The sequence below is a fragment of the Paramormyrops kingsleyae genome, chromosome 2 (assembly GCF_048594095.1).
Source record: "Paramormyrops kingsleyae isolate MSU_618 chromosome 2, PKINGS_0.4, whole genome shotgun sequence".
Taxonomy (NCBI): domain Eukaryota; kingdom Metazoa; phylum Chordata; class Actinopteri; order Osteoglossiformes; family Mormyridae; genus Paramormyrops; species Paramormyrops kingsleyae.
The window spans coordinates 34,872,122-34,892,612 of record NC_132798.1 but is presented as its reverse complement, the minus strand read 5'-3'; the positions used below and the strand labels follow the sequence as shown (position 1 = coordinate 34,892,612).

Below are 20,491 nucleotides of genomic sequence, written 5' to 3'. Positions count from 1 at the left end.
GTATGTGTTTGTGTTTGCTTGTGTTACTGTATAGCAATTCCTGTTATCTAAGTGACCCTTGGATTTATAAAAATGGAATCAGACTCAGTATTTTGGAAAGTGACTGTAGACTAGACCACATCTCCAGAAGTTCGCAAGAAATCTGACATCTAAAACCAGCCTGGGTACCAAAACCCGCAGGGCTCTGTGCTTCTCAGCTCACGTTGACACTTGTGCTCTTGTGACAAGGTTTAATATATTACTAGTGTCAAGGGAATCTCACGGTGATGAGTGTCATCGCCATAGAAACCTCCTCCAGTGTGAGAGGTCTCAAGCCAGAGGGATTCTGGCTCATATGTTCCCTGCTGTGCAGCTGAAGGAGGTCTAATCTTAACACATCTCCCGTGTCCGTCAGCCTGGTCTATAACTTCAGCTGATCCCCATTTATACCAGACAGAGCCCCTTTTGTGCATATTACTCTTCGGTTATCATTTATCCCAGGCTGTTCTGGAAGGTATCCCCTGCAAATGGGAATGGCCAAGGGGAATGCGTCTAGTGTCTGAAATGAAGCAATCCAGTGGTACACAGCTCAAACACATTATTAGTGAGTAATGAGAGTACATTGCCCCTAAGTACATCTTAATGACAGTCATTTCAGCTCTCTGGATATTGCTCTTTTTTATTTGCTTTGTTTGTTAACTAATCTCTTGTCTTTTTTGCATGTTACAAGGACCAACGAAAAACATATGAAATGTCCCCGGTACAGCCATCTCTGCTAAGTGTCTAGGCTTCTGGTTGACTGACAGTGCAGTACATGAGTCACAGCAATGTGTCATGTCCAGCTGCCTTTGTGCTGAACATTCCAGGGTCATTACTGATCTTTGTGCCGATCACCCTCCTAACTTATGGCTAGAGCAAACCAAATAGCTTGTTGAGACCTGGAATTACAGCATACGGATGTATGAGATCAGTGTTTTGAGTCATACGTCCAGTGCATTCAAAACCTAAACTATGTAGTTTTGGGGTTCCATACCAGAAACCTGACTTATGCAGCCTGTTTCTTTAGCAGGTTTTTTTTGCATAACAGTCTCAAAAATAAGGGCTACTTAGCATAATTTAATATTGGGACTTAAGTAGTTATTTGTAGCGATGAGTCAGCTCAAATATTTGAGAATTTGTATAAAATTGAAAACAAAGGATGTGTCCAAAATTGCTTAGTTACACCAAGTACTGAATTTCTTCAGAAGCCTGTAACTCTACCGTTATGTACTCTATGTATGCATGAGAAAAGTACATATGCATTTAGGCACACTGTGGTCCCCATCTTGCATATTACCTGACCTGGATGTACAGCTTGTACAACTGGGTATTGTTTTCTACTTAAATTTGTACAGAGACAGCACTTCCTCCATCATCTTGACAAAAAAAAAAACAATTCAGAGTAAGTGACATTCCTTATCTCTGGTTGCCGCTCCAATGGCCTTGTGTGATAGCATAGTGCTCATTGGGTGCACACTTAGGAATTTCACAGAATGGGGTTTGTCATCCAGGTACCGTTTGCCTACTCTTCTCATTCATACTGCTTTGGACATACTGCTCACACATACTATATTTCACCTACTACATAGCAAACAAGTATGCAATTCTGGACGAACCCAGAACTTTAAAAATGAATAATAAATAAGCTGTTTTAAATATTATTTATTAGCAATGTAATTAGTTGTTATTTATCCAGTCACTAAGAAATTTGCAGTTTATTTGTTTTGCAGTTTACCTCTGCAGTTTTTGTGTGTGCTCCATAGGCACTTGCCTAGCCAATCATAATCATTTACGTCATTATTGTTAGACTCACTCATAGTGTGGCATTTGTGGGAAATTTAACAAAAGTTAGTGAGGCGGACAAGTGAACAAGAACTCATCACCAGGAGACGTTTGTCTTTTGTTGTATGGAAATATTGTGGATTCTATAGTGAAAATGTTAAGCAAAAGCAAGTGATTTGTCTGCAATGCTTTGTCTCTGTTGGCACAACTGACCACAACACGTATTAGATAATCTGATTATACTGCTGCTGTTAATTTTATATATACATTTAGATTGTCATGGTTGTCATTAAAAATATTTGTGCAATTCATGTTCTGTGAATTCATTCTTAATATAATTTAAATGAGAGGTAGAGGTCAGTTACCAGTACAGGTTTTTTGGTTAGTTAACCAGAATGTGAACTATTGACTTTTACCCCAGTAAAGACACTCTATTAGCAGATAATAACACATTCTATTTGGCAATAGCTTATTTAGGTAAGTTTAAACTTTTTTGTTTTGCTTAAAAAATATAGTAATATTTATCTCAAAGAATTCATATATTGCACCAGTCCTGGTTTGAAAGCTCATTTAATGTTATAAGTTATACTTTTGCAACAACAACTGATGTCTATTTTTCTATGGAAATAAATTAACGGAGGAGCCTGTAAGCCAGAGATATATTGTTAGGATTGTGTTTTTAAAAATAAAGAAATTACAATTCACCATACCTGCCTAAGTAACAGACTATTAAACATTACTATATGCTACTGTACTTCAACTATGTCTTCAATTTAATTTATTTTCAGTAATTTAATTTATTCAAGTTACTTCTAATGTTTTACATTGTCCTTTTGCAGCGATGGTAATTTTGTATGGAAATACATAAATATTTTGGTACACGATTCTCGGAGTGTGTGGGGAAGTGGTTATTCGGGGAAGTGGTTATTCGAATATTATTGTAATAGTGACTGGCAAAATTCGATTAGTAATTCTGCTTGAAATTCCGTTTCCTAGTTAAAAGCAAGTAGTATAAAAAGGAGAAATTAAGCTTTGAAATTCACAGTGGTCAGGATTATTTTGCAGTTTCAGTAATGGACTGATTTAATTCTCATTGGATACTTTATTCATTTTAAACTCCATCATAATAAACTACAGCATGATCCCATCTATTAAATTTTGAAGCATATTTCTCCTGGCTAAAGGTGAAATGGTTTAGGAATTTACAGTTATTGGCTGAAGAGTGCAGCCTTTAAATATTGGGAGAATATTCAGTTGGATGGAAAGGTGATGAATGAATAATTTATGCTCATTTTCATAATTCATTAACTTGAGGGTATTATCTCTCTGTGCCCTGGGCATGGGAAAGATATGTGGTCTACCTTTAATAATGAAGCTGTAATGAAACAATGTGTAAAGTGACAGTCTGTTTTTGGGGAGGCTCCAGTTGGTGACCCCCATTCAGCCCCCCTTCAATCTCCAAAAGAGCACGGCCTCCTCAGTGGGAGCAAGGACTCCTGTCTTATATTTATAACCCATCTGAGATGGCATTTCGTTGGACCTTTGTACCGGCCATGCACAACTCAGCTTTGCAGTAATAAAGGGTAGTTTCACAGTGTTGGAAAAAGCCTGGCCTGCGTTTGAGAAAGTTCATCACATCTGCTAAGAGGACCTGGGCAGCTTTAGGTAGCCCATTAGCTGGCTCTCCTCATGGGTTAAAAATAACAGGAACATTCAGAGGTGGTGCATTTATTATTTGAGCCAGCAAAGGTCATATTCTAAGATATGTATCCATCTTTTGTTGACCATGGAGCCTATACCCAGAAAGACAGGGGACACCCTATACAGGATACTAATCCATCACATTGTAGACACAAAATTCACCTAAATCTAAATGTTTTTGGATTAGGGGAGGGAATGACATAAACTCTACATATACACAGGGACAAGAATAGGATTCAAATCTACAATTCTAGGAGAGTGAGGGTATGATGCTATCCACTGAGCCGCTTGTTTCCATATGTAATCATATAATTGTGAAAGTAAATCTTTACCTAATGAAGTAGTGAAAGAATCAAGCAAATTTTGAAAAAGAACACCCCTGTTTTTAAGGTCTAGAGGATTAGAGCCATTTTAGTCAAACGCTCTGGGTCTCTCTGGAATCAGATATGCCCAACAGTGAGTCAGAGAAGTGACGAAAACACAGCTTTAACTCAACGTTGCCATGTGGGAGTGAATGAGGTGTTTAATTTAGTACAGTGGGGGCTCACTGTACCTCACAATACCATAGATTAGTGAGCTAGTGAGTCACAAACAAACATAAATTCCAACAGCCGCAGTATAAGCCTCAAAATGGATCTATTTGTATTACATGTTACTGCATTGGGAAGAATGACTTGTAACGTGGGCGGGATGAGAGACGGCAGATATGTAAATCATTGGTCATTGTAAAAGTACAGGTTAACAGGCTAATAAAACTTTGTGACACAATGCGGAGATCCTTTTAGGTTTAGGTGAATTTCATGTCTACCTTGTGATGGACTGGCATCTTATCCGTCGTGTCCCCTGCTCATTCCCTATGTTTTTTGGGATAGGCTCCAGGGTCACTGGAACAAGGATGGATACATTTACCATAATATGACCTGTTTTGATTCAGATAAGATGGATGAATGAATGGATATTGAAAGCACCAAACATCACACCTGTATCTGGAGCAACAGCTGGCATTAAGCAGTCAACCACCGTTGAAGCCAGTGAGCTCCTTTGCTCTGGCTGTTAGTTGTATCCATAGCTATCCTTGCTGTTGGTGGGAGCTGAGGTGTAGTGGACGTCATTGAGCTTATGTAGGTAGTAGTGATATCACTCCCTACAGTGACTGGTGAGACAAGTGGTTAATTGGAATCCTGGGCTACTTTAAATTATTATCAAAAATAACAGCACTAATAATAATGTTCTTATTACTGTTTGTTTTGTTACTTTTCAATGTGGCTTTAAAGAATATGAAAATGGGGAACATTTCACATTTTAGATTAGCAACATTTTATGATGATGGGTCCTTGTTGGGTTAATTTTCATATTAGTCCAGCCGCAGAATTTTGACCCTGTAACCCTGAACAAGATTAGTGGATGAAAGATGAATGGATATAAGGTGTTTTGAATTCATTAGCTATTTGATAAAGACCCCGGATGTTGTGAGTTTAAAAATATATTCCATTTGATAAATGAAAAGTCCAAGGCTCTAATACCTAAACAGCTACATTCATGCTAATGTGCTGTTTTCATGCTGACTCATTTTTGGGTGAGTGACTGCTTGCTCATAAGTGATATAAAAATTTTAAGACTGGCATTATTAGTCAAAGATGGCAAGAGCGATATCAGTGGTTGAGTCTGGGTTATGGCTCTTTAACAGCTGGTCTAACACAAACCACGTTACTAAATAGCAGAAATGACAACTTTTGTTCATTGCTCTGTAATGTGTCTCTTTGTGGAATGCCTTTATGTCTTATATACTTATGCTCATTGTTTGCACATCATGAGGGCAGGGCAAAAGCACTAGACAACGGAGTTTATTCATTAACATACTGATAATGCCATTAAGTTGAGTATAAAATAGGTTGAACAATACAAAGAACTTCAGTAAAGCCTACAGTCTGATCCCTGAACTTGATCTCCCAACCCTCTCCCATGTGGCTGCACTGCAAAATTGCTTAAGTTGGCCCTAGATCCACCTGTTAAACCCCAAAGTGGTGCTCAGCTGCTGATAAACATTTGTCAGTATGATACAACTCATCAGTTTAACCCTGCAATCACCTTTGTGCATGATTTATATGATTATCATCCATTCATCCATTCATCCATCCATCCATCTATCCGTCTTCCGACTGCCTGTCCTAGTCAGGCTCTTGGGGCTGTTCTGCATCTCTTTCACAATTATTACTTATGTGCACTTGCATCATAATTTGTCTCTGTAGTATACCTTTAAATACTATATTCATATATTTCCTGAGATGCATTCAATCTGTGTTTCTCAACCCAAACTTCTGGGACCCACGGACAGCCCACATTTTTGCTTTCTCCCTGCTCCTATCCAATGAAAAACACAGATACCTCATACTGGGAGCAAAAATATGCACTGGGAACTAGGAGGGTGCAAAAATATGGACTGTGGGGGTCCTGGAGGCATTAAATGATAAATATCAGTAAAGATTCCCACTAGAAAATGAAAATGTGATCCTCATTACGTGGCCCTAAGACACTTTCAGTAATGGATCAGACAAAGATCCACATTCATAACAAAAAACAGTAGATAAGTGATGGAAGCGAAATTGCAAATGAGAATTAATCAGGCTTTGTTTGGTGAAAAATGTGCTGCATCTGAGTCTCTGCCGTCTTACTTTCCATCTGCCATTTCCGAGTCCTTTGGAGTTTCATATATCAGGCTGACTCCTCGGTCTGTCGCTGGCTGTAATCTTTTCGCTGAGGAAAGGCAGACAACAACAGGAAATTACTGATTGAGCGCCTGCCTATTCTGAGTCTTAATTGTTCCAGATGCTGGTGACCAGCTGAATTACAGAGACCTTGCTTACAGGGGCTAGTTAATCATGATATCTAGGGATAAACAGACATTTCACATGGGCTCACATCTTCCACCTCCCTGCCACATATCTGGTAATTGTGTCACTGTTTTTGTGGACACTCCTCTTGTGCTGGCTTGACAGGAAACTGGGCTTGTGATTATCCACACTTATTTCCCGACAAAAAAATATGATTTTTAGGCCCTTGTCAGTTTGGAGCTTCCCGGGGGAGGGGGGGGGGCACCTTTTGCCTCCTTTTAGCTGGGATTCAGCAGATGTTCTCCAGTGATTCACGCATCCGAGACCTGCCCTCCCCCCTGCCCCCCCCCCCCTTCCCAAGCTGTGCCCAACAGGCCTCCGGATCCCTTGTATCCAAGGGCAACCCTGAATGTTGTCAGGTCTTTCTATCGAGGGCCGGGTCCACATCTGGGAGGCGGCAACGCTGTCTGTCAGCTGTGCCTGACCAAACAAGCTTTGCAAGTAAACTGAATTAAATAGTCAAATCAGATTTTAATCACAGGAAAGAGAACAAGTTTGGGGTCATTTTTGTTCGCATCCGATTCCTGTTTTCCTCCCATATCCAAATCTGGTTGGCCACTCAATGTTAGCAGTTAAGCAGTGTTTCATTTTTACACTCTGTTCTCGTCGCCACATACAGCAGATAAGTGACTGCCCTAACTTTAAATACGAAACTCTGCAGTACTGATTATTTTAAGTATTTCTCATTTCCACACATTTTACTCCCACTAAGGTTATTCTAATCCTACAGCTTTTACTTGGAAAAACAGCTTTATACAATTAAACCTTTGGTCAACAATCAGGGGCACCTGCCGACAGAAGAGTGTTTTTATTCTGTATAAAGGCAAATAAATTATAGCCCTATGATAAATAAATTTGTTAGGGAATATTCTGTTTTTGAACTGAGAAGGTGTTTTGTGCTGAAAAAAAACATTCTAAAGGGAAATTCAGACCTACTCTCACTTCAAACAGTTGAAAACAAGCTTTGATCTTTTTGTAGTAAATTTAATGTAGTAAATTTGTTTCTGCATAAAGACTGGCCACATGTCACTATGGTTCGCCGAACAGTGAGTTTTATTTGTATGGAGCAGCAAGTTTGCATTAAGTAGTGTGAACATTCAGACAAGATGAAGAAATGCATGTTTTGCCTGTCGTTCTTCCTAGCACACTATTTTAGACTTTTCACTTCGGTTTTTTAATGTACTTTTTTATGTGATGACATGTTCCCCCTGTGAGATAAGAAGATTCAATATTGCACTGTTATGTGCTGACTTTCAGTTACTCTGGAGCCATTAGATGTATAATGATGCATTTTTATTAGATGTGATGCTATGATAACTGTAGCAGCCAATAGCCAAGTAACATTTGCATTTTGTGGTGAATGACAGCATAGCAAAGGCCTTCAGGTATAAATCACAGCTGATGTTACAGAGTCTTGCTGTAGGGCAGCCCAGAGCCCTGCCCCCCCCCCCCCCCCCCCATGTGTGCTCTGTGTCTCGCCACTGTTTTTGCCTTAAGCATGAAATGTGAAAACATGTCTTCCAGTACATTGCTTCCCATTGCCTTTGTGCATTCAGGCAAAATGTAATGTAGTCCTGTGCGTCTTTCAGTCTGTCCACCAATTCATACACAGAATATAAAGTACAAAATTGCATGGTGGTATAAGGTAGAGGATATTTAAGTACGATTCCTATTCTGTCATAGCTTTTTGATAATATAAACCCATTATGTAAACATATAGCTTAGACCAGATATATGAAACCATTTTTATTTCGTGCAAAACAAAGACTTTATTGGCTATGTATAGAAGGAAGAAGCAACATCAACATCAACACAACTTCCTGAACTCAGGTGTGTCAGACTGGTCATTGCTCTCTGCTTAATGTGAATGTCTGTCCCTTCTGTTCATACCGTTGCCATGCAGGTGAAGCAGATCATGGAGGAGGCGGTGACCAGGAAGTTTGTGCATGAAGACAGCAGCCATATTGTGTCTTTCTGCGGTAAGTGTGACAGGTGGGCATTTATTAATGAGTGGTCAACCTTCTACCGTAGAGTGTCTTTAATTGGGTATGATAGGGACTCTCCAGAGACTCCAGACCTGATGCATAGTGGCATCGTGCCCCCTGCCATTCACTCAAGCATTCCCATAACCAGCTGGGTCCAAAAAAACCCAAGCTGGAAACTCCATCCTAGAAGCACAATGAACGATCAGCACAATTCCAAGGGAGGACATGATTATTAATTGGCTATTGACTGCTGTGCAAGATTTCACAAGATAATTAAAGCTGCAAGTGATCTATAGAACACTGAACATTGAATGCCACACTGTGGGAACCCACTGATATATATCAGTGGATGTGAACAGATGGGTAAGGCAAAGCTGGCTCAGCACTTCCCCATGGCTAGTTTGAAAGAAATCCATTGCACCTTGGTTTACAGAATGATTCAGCCATAAAATGGTCACTTAGGATAAATGCTCAAAATTTTTTATCTCCACAGTACATGCAGCTCTTGGCTATATTAAAGCATTGCACGGCACTGAATTAAGGTCCTCTGCTGCTTCTAATTTTTTGTTCAGCCAACAATACAGAAAATCTGCAGGTTTGCCTGGAATAATCATTTGTAAAATATTGTACTTAATGGTCCATATGTCTTACCTTGGCTTTACCTCTTGTTTTTTAATATGTCGTTTTATGGAGCAGGCAGAGCTGTCTGTAGCTCAAATAGATATAAACAGCTGTGTTATCGGAGAGCAGTCTGTGTAATTAAACACTGCTCACCTTGGTCCTGGCTTTTACCTCACAGGTTGCCTTAAACTTACATGTCATTGAGCAAACAAATGAGTCAGGTATTCAGTCTGTTGGCCGTTCCTGGGACAAAGTTTCTGTGAAGCCCCCTGAGATTTGAGACAGCCGTACTAGGGAGGCCTTTCTTCTATAGCACATTAGCTCTGGTTGCTCTGGTAATCTTGCACATATCACTTGTCATCTTGGTGATGTTTACCAGCAAAAGGCCTTTGTTTTCCCCTGTGGCCTCATGCTGTGCTCTGTTTGACGGATGTGTTGACTCAGTGCGATATATTCCTTCTGCTCTCTGCTCCTCCCCATGTATGTAAAGGTGGATCCCATTCCACTGTGGCTATGTTCCCAAGCATGGCGATTGTTTGGTTTGAGTAATGCGAAGGTCTGAGTAATGCGTGAGACGCCATCTAATCGGACACGTGCCACCAATTCATTTTTCTGCAGAAATATTTTGAATGCATCACTACTGGAGATATGTTTTGATTGATGAACAGGGGTGTCTGCATTAAGAGCCAGTGTGGCCTGGCCCCACCAGATGTCACATGGAACAGTGTGCCACATGAACAATTATTTAGTGTAACAAGTAATATGCATGTATTTCTTCTTTGTAAGTAATATTGTTGCGTGTTTATTACATAAGATAACAGCAGTGTTGTCCAATACATTCCAAATGTAAATGACATTTACAGTATCAGTGTTGCCAATTGTTAGTCATCACAGTTATGTTAGCCACTAGCCACAAGGCAATAATGAATCATCAACAATTTAATGGAAATTAAATGTAGTTTACGGCTTGTGTGTAGGTATGTTAAAGAGTCGGATGCTGCCCATATAGAGTTAATTGTGGCCCCGCCAGGCTTTCCATGCCAGAGACACCACCGTTGATGAGCATAACATTTTGTAAGCAAACACAAAAGTGTGTACATTCCGATTCCTGCTTTAAATTTCCAAATAGATTAGTGAATACCTTTTGTGTGCAGTGGCAGTGATTCGTTGTTTAAATCTTACAGTAACCCATGTAAATCTCACACATTTTTCATGCCATAGATGTTAGCTCAGATCAACCCTTAATATCCATGTTTTTCAAGTCAAGCAAGGCTCTGTTTTCTTTTTGGATTTTAGCCAAAAAAACAACGTTCCGGCCCACATTCTAAGCCCTAATTGGTCCCCTTGACTGTTGACAACATTATTTCAATATTTTTTCACTTTATGGAAGAATATACCATTCTTAGGTTTAAGGTTTCCAGGGTATTATTTGTGTGCTAGATAATGACTAGGCTGATAAATATATAAACCAGGGGGGTATTCCAGAAAGCAGGTTATGTGACATACCCGGGTAAGTTTAAGGGTAAGTTAGTGGATAACCTCAACTTTCGGTTCCAAAAACGGAGGTTAACTTTCTGGGTATGTACGTAACCATAGCAGCTTACTCTCTGAAGATAACCTGCTACTGAGCAGGTTATGTTCCAGGGTAAGTTTGTTGCACAAGGTTACTGAGCATGGCGTGCCCTTTTGATGACGATCCTGTGAACGTGGAGGCATAAATTATACAAGGTTTTTTTCGCCGGGAGAGAGTTATAAGACCGCGTATTCATGTCTTGTCATTTCCTAATGATTATTTGAAAAAGCGTTATCAGTTTTCAAAAGAATCGTTCATTTACTTAACATCTCTTGAAACCGCATATTGCAAATGTCACAAACCCAAACCGCGGGTCTGCGCTTAGCACAGAAAACATTCTGTGCATAGCACTTCGGTTTTTTGCGTCAGGGCATTTTTTGTACAATATGGGCGACGCAGAGCATATAGGAAAGGCAACTGTGTGTAGAGCCATTCGCACAGTATGTCTGGTACTTAACGCTTCTTACACACGTTTATACAGTTCCCTGTCCATAAAGCTCTGCGTGTTATTAAAGAGGAATTCCACAGAGTGGTAGGTTTGTCCTTTGTAGTAAAATCTATGATGCATATTTAATATATAGTCATACTATTTATATCTATAGCCTACATGTATTCATCCTGCACACACACACACTTGATACTTCCCTATATGACTTTCTATTTCAGGGTTTCCAAATGTAATTTGGAATACATGTAATACATGTATAGTGACAATAAAAGGCATTCATTCATTCATTCATAATTGGGTGCATTGATGGCACCTACATTCCTATTAAAGCTCCTTCAATAAATGAGGGAGACTATGTTGATAGATAGATAGATAGATAGATAGATAGATAGATAGATAGATAGATAGATAGATAGATAGATAGATAGATAGATGTCTTTATTGTCACTATACAAGTACAGCGAGATAGCGGAGGAAATCTATTCATAGTATCAATGTGCAGGTAACTTGATTTTGTATCCTTAATTTTTTGCCTTGTTAAAATCATCAAACTCATTACTTTTTTCCACTAACTATAGGTAATCATTACAGGACAGTACAATGCTGGTTACCACTGGTTGCCCTCAGATGGGGTGAGGGGAGGTGGTGGTGGGCTCCCGCCAGTTAGACGGGCTTCAGCCTTTTTTCTATTAGCTACATGACAGAAAGAATATACTAAATCGTGTTTAATAAATAGTTAAATGATCGTGTAATCAATTACCTTTTTGCAGAATGTTTTTGTGTTTCATTTTGACTTGGCTCAAAGTTCTTCTGTCTCCAGAAGGATTACACCTTATTAAATAAGAAACCATATATTCCTAGTCGATACACATTGTTATTTTAACCTAAAGAAATGAATGGCAGGAAAAGTAAATGCTTTCATAGTGATTTAACAGTAAAAGGGATGCGGAAGGGTTATGTGTTTAATTATTTTGCATTATAATAAAAGGGGAGGCGATGTCAAATTTGCAATTTAATACACACGCATTTACTCTGTCCGTTATTTTTTGCCAAGCCAACTCTTTCTTTAGCCGATGCAGCCGTATTGCTTTTTTCATTATTATTGGCTTGAATTCCTCATATGCGTGCATTAAAACTTCCAACTCCGCCTCTGTGAAGTATGCCGCTCTCTTTTTTTCACTTTGATTTTCCATTCTGACTCGTGAAATCGGCGATCAATTGAAAACGTCTTTATGTATGCACGGTGCACGCGCATTAACTCTGGGTAACCAATAGGAGGTTGATTTAGGACTTACTCTTCTCAGGTGTTTTGGAACCGACATACTCATGGTATGCGGGTTTGGGGTAACCCAGAGGTTAAGATTTACCAAATGGTAAGTTAACCAAGCTTTCTGGAATACCCCCCTGACCTTTACTTATATGTAGCTGTATATAAATTACTGGTTCATCTCGACATTTTACATTGTAATAATTTATAACACGACAGCCTTTGGTGGGTGCATGTTTCCGTTGTTGAACTGAGCTATGTAGCAGTGTAATGGTACTCTTTATTCAGGCCAGGAAGGCTGGGGTACCCTGAGTGTCCCTGATTTGCTCATGTCAATATTATTATTATTATTATTATTATTATTGTTTATTCTCTAGACCCTTAAGCAATGCTGGTTGGCTAGCTATGTGACAGTTGAAGCTGCTATTCTTTGAGTTCTTGCTTTGAAAGATAATCAGTTTTTTCCGTACTGAAACAGGAAGTACCTCACACATCACACCTACCTCTCTCTTTCCATGTAAGCTTTTATTCTGGTGTGAAACTGAATTCAGAGCAGCAGACAGAAGAGAATTCTCAAAATATCCCTGTGACTTTGTCCGAGGCAAACTGGATTTGTCTGGATTCCTGGATAGGCCAAAAAGATGTATCATTCTCTGTGACCATCGAGGTCATAGAAAAATGTATGTCTCCCAACTTCTCCCAAAATCCAGCTCATGCAGGTATATATTAAAATGTGTCACTGATGTCAAAGCCAATGGTGGAAGAGTAAGTTGTTTTTGTGTTACTGCGTGTTTATGACGGTAGTCCAGTGTCTATGTTAGTGAATGTGTTTGCATGAGTGTATCTGTCTGTTGTTATTTTTGTTTGCTGTCTTTCTGAGGCAGGTTTGAGGGAGACACCTGCAGACCTGATTCAACTGAACCTCCAGGTTGCACAGGATCTGAGTCGCTATTATAGTCTAGCTACAAACAATCAGTATAGCTCAGTCACACTTCCCCCTTAATTTCCATATTTGGAATCTGCTGCTGAAAAAAAACTCTTTCAGTATAATTCCAATTTAATTTACGCATAGCTAATACCTATACAGATTGCCATTACTGGGGTGTTGGCCAGGTTGTAAGCTTAACACTGCATTTACATTTCTGTTGTGTTCCTTTTGTGTTGCACTCAGTATCTTAATAGCCTGAGGCAAAGTAATGCATGGAGAAGGGTCATGTGAGCACAGGGCCCAGGAGGCCAGCATTTTATCCTAATCATTGATGCACTGGAGCTTACCAAGTGCTAGGAGGGTGGAGCTTGTTTCTACCACTCAGCTGTGATTGGCTAATCAACCTCGCCACTGCCTCCCTCTTCGGACTGATCTTCTTGTGCCGCGTCATGTTCGCACTAGGAGGACGCACACTGGGAAGACCCTATGGGTGCTTTTTAATAGCCGCGTGGACCTTACTGCTAACAGTTAAGCTGCTGAGAGCAAAAGGCTTCTGTCTCTCCAGGGTGACTCAGGCTTATCGCTGACTCTCCTGGCAACAGGTGGAGACAAGATGCTATTTTTAGTGTTTATGCTGGGGATCCTGCTTAAAAGACCAAGACTCAGCAGGCCCTGCTCCAGATGTGGGTCGTTACAGTTTCATATTGTGTATGGCTATCCATTAAGGGGCTGAACTGTTATCGATATTACCATTACCTTCTTTTAAGGGAAAACCAGCACAGGGGAAAGTCTCACAGGTACTCCCAATAAGATCTAACATGTTTAATTCTGGGTCTTATTTGTTGCCATGGAAATAATTCTGGCAAAGCTTCCGTAGACACAGTTTGGTCAATAGTGCTCCTCCATCATCTGCAGTTGAGAACAGTGTCTATTTTCTAGGTCAGCTGCTTGAGTGCTTTAGCAATAATATTTTTTGCTTGTTTTTTTCAATCAGCCATTTCTCAGATAGAAATGTTTTACAGAGAAATTCATGTCTTTTCATCTTGTTTTAACTTTACATTTGTTCTTTCACAAACTAGTGATAATTTTTAATTAAAACTGGATTAGTAAAATTTTTATGTTAAAAAAAACCAAAACATTTTGCCTTGCCCTCTAAATTAAATTAAATTGAGTTAAAATGGAAATTATTCCAAAAATTATGGTCACGGTGACTTAATTTTTCAGTTATATCTATTAGCAAACATTCATACTTGTTGTCCATCTATTTTTAACATTAATCCTCTGAAGAATCTTATATTTTCAAGATTCAAGATTCAAGCTTGGTTCATTGTCAATACAACAATATGCACAGTATACAGTGTATTGAAATGTCGTTCCACACAGGTCCTCCATGGTGCATTATAAAGATATAAAATATACCAAAAAATACAAAACAGAAATTTCACACAAGTAATATATCTAACTTCCTGATGTACTCAGCTTTTTAAAGCATCATAACATGGATTCAGATCCTAGTGTTTGAACGTAAATTGCAGAGGTGGAAAAATATTAAGTGGGACTGAAATATGACTTAAATATCATGTAAAAAGCCCCAAGTGGTGAACCACTGGCAAGGACCCATCAATCACAAATTAAACATTAAAATGGTCATTTTTAAGCTACACAAAATCATTATATAACTTTGAAAAAGTTAAGTTGTACTTTTTCCCACAACCCACTATCCATATATTACATACTGTGTATGGGTGTACATAGGCACTACTGCTGTATTTAGTGTTTTATCTTATTTTATTTTTTAGTATTTATTTTTTTCTTGTATTCTTATTCTTGTATTACTCTTGTATTCTTTTAGGCTATCTGTCTAGAGCTGTGGTAACGCACAAATTTCCCCACTGTGGGATCAATAAAGTCCTATCCTAATCCTAATCCTAAGTAATGTGCATTCACAGTACAGTTAGTTTGTGGGACATGTGAATTGATTGGACTCCACCAGGTTCCCTGCTTCATCCATCTATCCATCCATCCATCCATCCATTTTCTGAAACCGCTAAATCCAAACTGGGGTCGCGGGGGGGACCGGAGCCTATCCCGGGAACAATGGGCGCAGGCAGGAACCAATCCTGGGCAGTTGCCAGCACACTGCAGGGCGCACGCACTCACACGCACACTCACACAACTATAGGGCCAATTCAGACACACCAATCCCTGCTCTATGATATTAATTTATTAATTCAGATTCAGGGATGGGATGTATTCCCGTACATGAAATGGAAAGACTGTGAGGAAATGACAACCATTGTGAGGATGACAATGAGGCCTGGTGTGACACAGAGGGGCTTGGAGAGGAAGAGCTGATCAGCAGCATGTCCACCACTCTCCCCCTGGATTCTCGCTGGGGGCGTGCTCACTCTATGGTGGTCTCCATGGCAACATCAGCCATCCCCGGCGACCCTGTCTGAGCAGGATTAATCCTGAGGGAGGTCTCGAGAGTCTGTGTGGCTCAGGCACTGCCACGTAAGGCTTAGGAGAAGCGTGTTCGTGTGCACGTGTGTCCCCATTTGTGTATCTCTGCTTGTCTGTACATGTGAGATACTGTCTATCTATTAGCATATTTGATAGGAGGTTCCATGCCTGAATTACATAAAAACAGAAGGGATTCTGGGCCAGCTCTCCTCCCACTAACATACTGTGTGTGTGAAAACATGACAGCAGTTGAGTGAGCACTGCAGTGCAATTTCTCTGCCAGAGTAAGTGACACATTAATAACAATAATCAGTCTCAGCAAATTACAGAATCTGGCCATATTTACAGTCTAGATTTTCAATTGTACAGGGAACAAGCAATGCAGTGTGAGGTCATTTGGAGATTACGCAGCATGCAGTTTTATTCTAAATCTTTCAGTGTTGAATATTGGGATGTTGTTGTTGCCCTTTATTTGGGTAGTATTGATCAGTCTGCTTATACAGCTTCTGCTGGAACATTTGCTTGCTTTAGCAGTACTGAAGGCAGGATTTTGTCTGTGGTTCTCATGCCGCTTTTATTGGCCACACAGCTGCAGTAGAGGCATGCGTACTGCATGGGCTGAAGCGGCGAGCGGCGGGATTCTTGCGCAGCAACAAGATCGCAGCACTCTTCATGAAGGTGGGCAAGAGCTTTGCACCAGCTGAGGAGCTGTGCAGAAAAGCCCAAGAACTGGAGCAGATCATAGAGAGCAAGTATGTGACTCAGACGCCCTACTCAGCCCTGAGAACAACATTCAGAGCTACCACCAATCACAAAGCAGCTCATTAGCCTACCCACTCCATCCTGCCAATCACAACACACCATACATAGTATATATACTGTACCTGTCAAAGGTTTGGATACAACTACCCATAGAAAGGTTTATTTGTACTATGGTCTACATTTTAGAATAATTATAAAGACTATAAAATAACATATATGGAATTATATACTGACCAGAAAAGTATTTAAGTTGGGGGGGCAGCTCTGTGGGTTGGGACTCAGAAGGATGTTGATTCAAACCACTGGGCCGGCAGAGTGATCCCACCATTGGGCTCCTTAGCAAGGCCCTAAACCCCTATTCCTCCAGGTACTGGCTGACCTACTGTCTCCTCTATGCCAGTTTCATGAGGTGGCCTCCTGGGATGATTTCCAACTGTCCTGAAGGAGGTCCCCCATATATACTGAGTACTCACTGGCTGCTTTTCCTTTACTTTCTGGTCAAACTCCTGAAAAACCATCTCTACTGTGTTTAGGTCAGGTGGCCAGGTCATGTGATGCAACACTATCACTCTCCTTTGTGGGTGGTTTGGTGTGTCCAAACTTTTTACTCACTCTTGTTCTACATATCACATCTTGTTTTGCTGCCAACAGATAAACAGTCTTCTTTTCAGTAAACTGGAATATAGACAGACATGGTTATTGTTGGTGCTGGTTAACTTTGGGTACCATTAAACAGAAAGTTAATGCTTACCACTGGATGTTTAAGTAAGCCAGTAAGGAATCTCTTAGTCAACAGTGAGGCCATTCACATAAAGCTTGTGGTAGGTTTTTAGGGTACTGGGTTATTCGTTTTGCCCTCACTCCCTTCTGACCCCAAATTGTGCTGCTGCAGGCGTAACCAAGTGCCCCTGAACCACGAGAGCTCCAGGAAACTGCCCAAGATGCCAAACATCTCCCCTCAAGTCGTCAGACACCTGTGGATTCGCACTGCCCTCATAGAGAAGGTTTTGGACAAAATTGTGCTTTACCTGGTGGAGAACAGCAGGTGAGGATGAAGAGGGCTATCTGTGTTGTCTTGTACTTTTGTAGATAGACCAAGCTTCCTGTCATCAGACCTCCAGTACAATGTTCTCTTTCCTTTACAGCAAATTCTATGAGAAGGAGGCAGTTCTGATGGACCCCGTCGATGGACCCATCCTGGCATCTTTGTTAGGTACTGCTGAACACCCCTCCCTGATTTGGGGGAAAGCATGTGATATTACATGATTAGCACGTGATGTTGAATGATTAAGAAGAGGGTCGACTTCTACTCCCACATTTTATTTCTTATTTCATGTTCTGGAAAGCACTTAGAAAGACCTTTGTGTATGACAATGCGCTATACAAATAAACTCAACATGACTTCCATCAAACAAGGACTCTGTAATACAGAGCAGAAAGTCTGTGGTCTATGGTTATTGCAGAAGCATTTAGAGGGCTAAACTAGGGCAATGTGAGCATTAGCAAACTGAGCCTCTTATGCATTTATTGAAATAATCATAGCAGACACTAATCATTAGCCACCCAGAGAGTGAGGCTTATTAAAGTTCTGTTCTTCAAGTCATACTTACGAAACAGGCTGTAGTGGAAGGGAAATTGATTATTGTGCCCTTTCCCTTCAGTATTAATGCAGATGTCTTAACTAATTGTTCCAAAGAGATTCACCACTCTACTAGTTCTACTATTCACCACTCTACAGGACCATGATAGCATGCTAGGATTTTGATAATCTGCAGCATAAAAACAAGCTTGGTTGGCTGACAGAGATGACCTAAAACCCTCTAGGATAAGCCTAGAACCTTCGGTACCAGTGGCAGCCTTGCCTTTGTGGGTAGTCCTGACCCTGCCTAATTGCAGTGGGACCCTGTGCTTTGGAGTACACCAAGATGAAGACAGCTGACCACTTCTGGACGGACCCCTCGGCTGACGAGCTGGTCCAGCGGCACCGCATTCACAGCGGCCACTGTCGACAGGACTCCCCCACCAAGCGGCCGGCCTTGTGTGTGAGTGGGCCCATGTGACCTTTGTTGTGGGTGCCATGTTTCTCTGTTGAGCTAGTAACCATCATGTATGCCTGGGTTTGGCTGCCTATGATTCACAGCCAATGTGTTTCTGCTGGGCGGGTAAGAATAAGTTGATATTGTACAGTCTTAAAAGCAATCATTTCCCCAGTATCCAGTTCATTAACACATTAGAACCATGTCTGAACATGTTCCTCAGTGCTTGCTGTGATTTGAAATGGTTTTCTGGTCATGAATCCCATTTCCTTCCAGATCGTTGAGCGTTTCTTCTTTCTTGGCAGCAGAGTAGTTTCTGCTGACAAATTGCCACCCGTCTGCGCCAGCATCGGTGGCTGCATCAGGCAGTACGAGGAGAGACGCAGGCGACAGTGGGGTATATCGGGACATTCTTCAGGCATGGTGGCACTGAGCGCAAATGGGGAAGCTTCGTAGATGTGTAGCTCTTTATCCACCATAATGTCCAACAAAAGCACATGGGTCATTTCTGTAATGTAAAACATGACTTCTTGGTAAGGGTGCAAAGATGCATCAATGCAAGGTAATGAATCGATTGTGAGGTTGGCGATTCAACTGCACTGATCTGTAGTGTAAGAATCAGTTTTACTTGATTTTTAGGGGCAGAATCATCATTAAAGATACTCCTACATCCGGGTTGCACATTCTCGTATTCACCTACGTGTAAAGTAGCAACTCTGGCACATAAAGTGCTATAAGAAGATCTTTGTATTACTTAACAATCTTTGTGCTACTTGATGATCTTTGCACTACAACACTTTTGGGAATTTCACCCCTATTTTGTAGGGCAGAACGCTCTTTCCAGTGGTTAAGATAATCTTTTCAGTAAGATGCTTTTGGTAAGCACAAACAAAAATTATTCTTCTTGTTAGTTATGGTCAAGACTCTGAGGTAGCTCGATAAGTAAAAAGTAATGTTAGTCTTAAAGATGCATAACATATTGCTTAATATATCAGTCAATATTCATTAAAAAAATTAACATCGATCCAATGTGTCAATCTTAGTTGACAATGCCAGCCAAGTTAGCAATATTCAAAGTTGGTAGCACCAAAACACCAAGATGATTGCAATGGATGATCAACCAAATTCTGTAGTGGAGGATGATGGATTTTGGTGGCTCATTCACCTCTTATAAGGGATACCATCCACAACATGTTAGTTCATTATTAAATCTGGCTTGCATGTCAGAATTTCATTTTCCATAGAATAAAAATGATGTTATGTCATTCTGCTAATCTGCGCCGGGAAGCACCTGGCAAGTAGCTCAGAGGTTAACTAATTATCAGTATTGGTGATATTGGACAAATATCTCTTGTTATCGGTATCAGTCAAAATTTCCACATTGGTGCATTAGTAGTTAGCTAGGTGAAAGCGGCCAGTCAAGTAGCTCTTTCTGCATGTGTTTATTCTTTTCTGCACAGTACAGTAGTTGGCCTTTTTGACAATTTTACACTGGCTTGTTGTACCTGTTTAATACTATCAAATAAAAATGAATGTTGTGAGATTCTGCTTGTGCAATTAAGGGAGCTTTTCTACTGCATCAGGTACTGCATTTTTAGTACTTCAAAAAAGTGCCAAAAGTACGGTACTTCTTGTGTTTTTCACTAGCATGAAAACAGGTACCGGCACAGGATGACATTATTACACATGCAATTCTCAGCGCTGCATGCTCTCTGTGAGCCAGTCACTCATATCATTTTCATCCTTGCTGTTTAAATCATTCCTACATGGGTTTGTGAGAAATTTACCTTTTCTGGGCTCCTCTTTTGCTTTATAAATATCCCAATATTTATTGCAGCAAAATCACATGGCGATATTTAAAATTTTGCAAGTATCACACAGTCATCCATCCATCCATGTCTTGTTGAATCTGTTATTCCAACCAGATCGCAATTAAAGTTTGGGTCTCTTCATTTGTCCACAAATCCATTACTATTACTTATTTTGTTTTACTTTATTTATTGTCGTTTCCTGAGT

General features: G+C 40.3%; 1 protein-coding gene across 2 annotated transcripts in view; it reads left to right on the top strand.

Annotated features, from left to right (window-relative positions):
* Nucleotides 1-20,491, top strand: part of sgsm1a (small G protein signaling modulator 1a) — a 49,068-nt gene that overhangs the window by 7,729 nt on the left and 20,848 nt on the right. For both annotated transcript variants that reach the window (XM_023833399.2, XM_023833400.2), the window contains 5 exons: nucleotides 8,296-8,371; nucleotides 16,267-16,429; nucleotides 17,332-17,484; nucleotides 17,585-17,652; nucleotides 18,336-18,481. In XM_023833399.2, coding sequence (XP_023689167.1) covers nucleotides 8,296-8,371; nucleotides 16,267-16,429; nucleotides 17,332-17,484; nucleotides 17,585-17,652; nucleotides 18,336-18,481 — 606 coding nt within the window. The remainder of the gene's footprint in view (nucleotides 1-8,295; nucleotides 8,372-16,266; nucleotides 16,430-17,331; nucleotides 17,485-17,584; nucleotides 17,653-18,335; nucleotides 18,482-20,491) is intronic.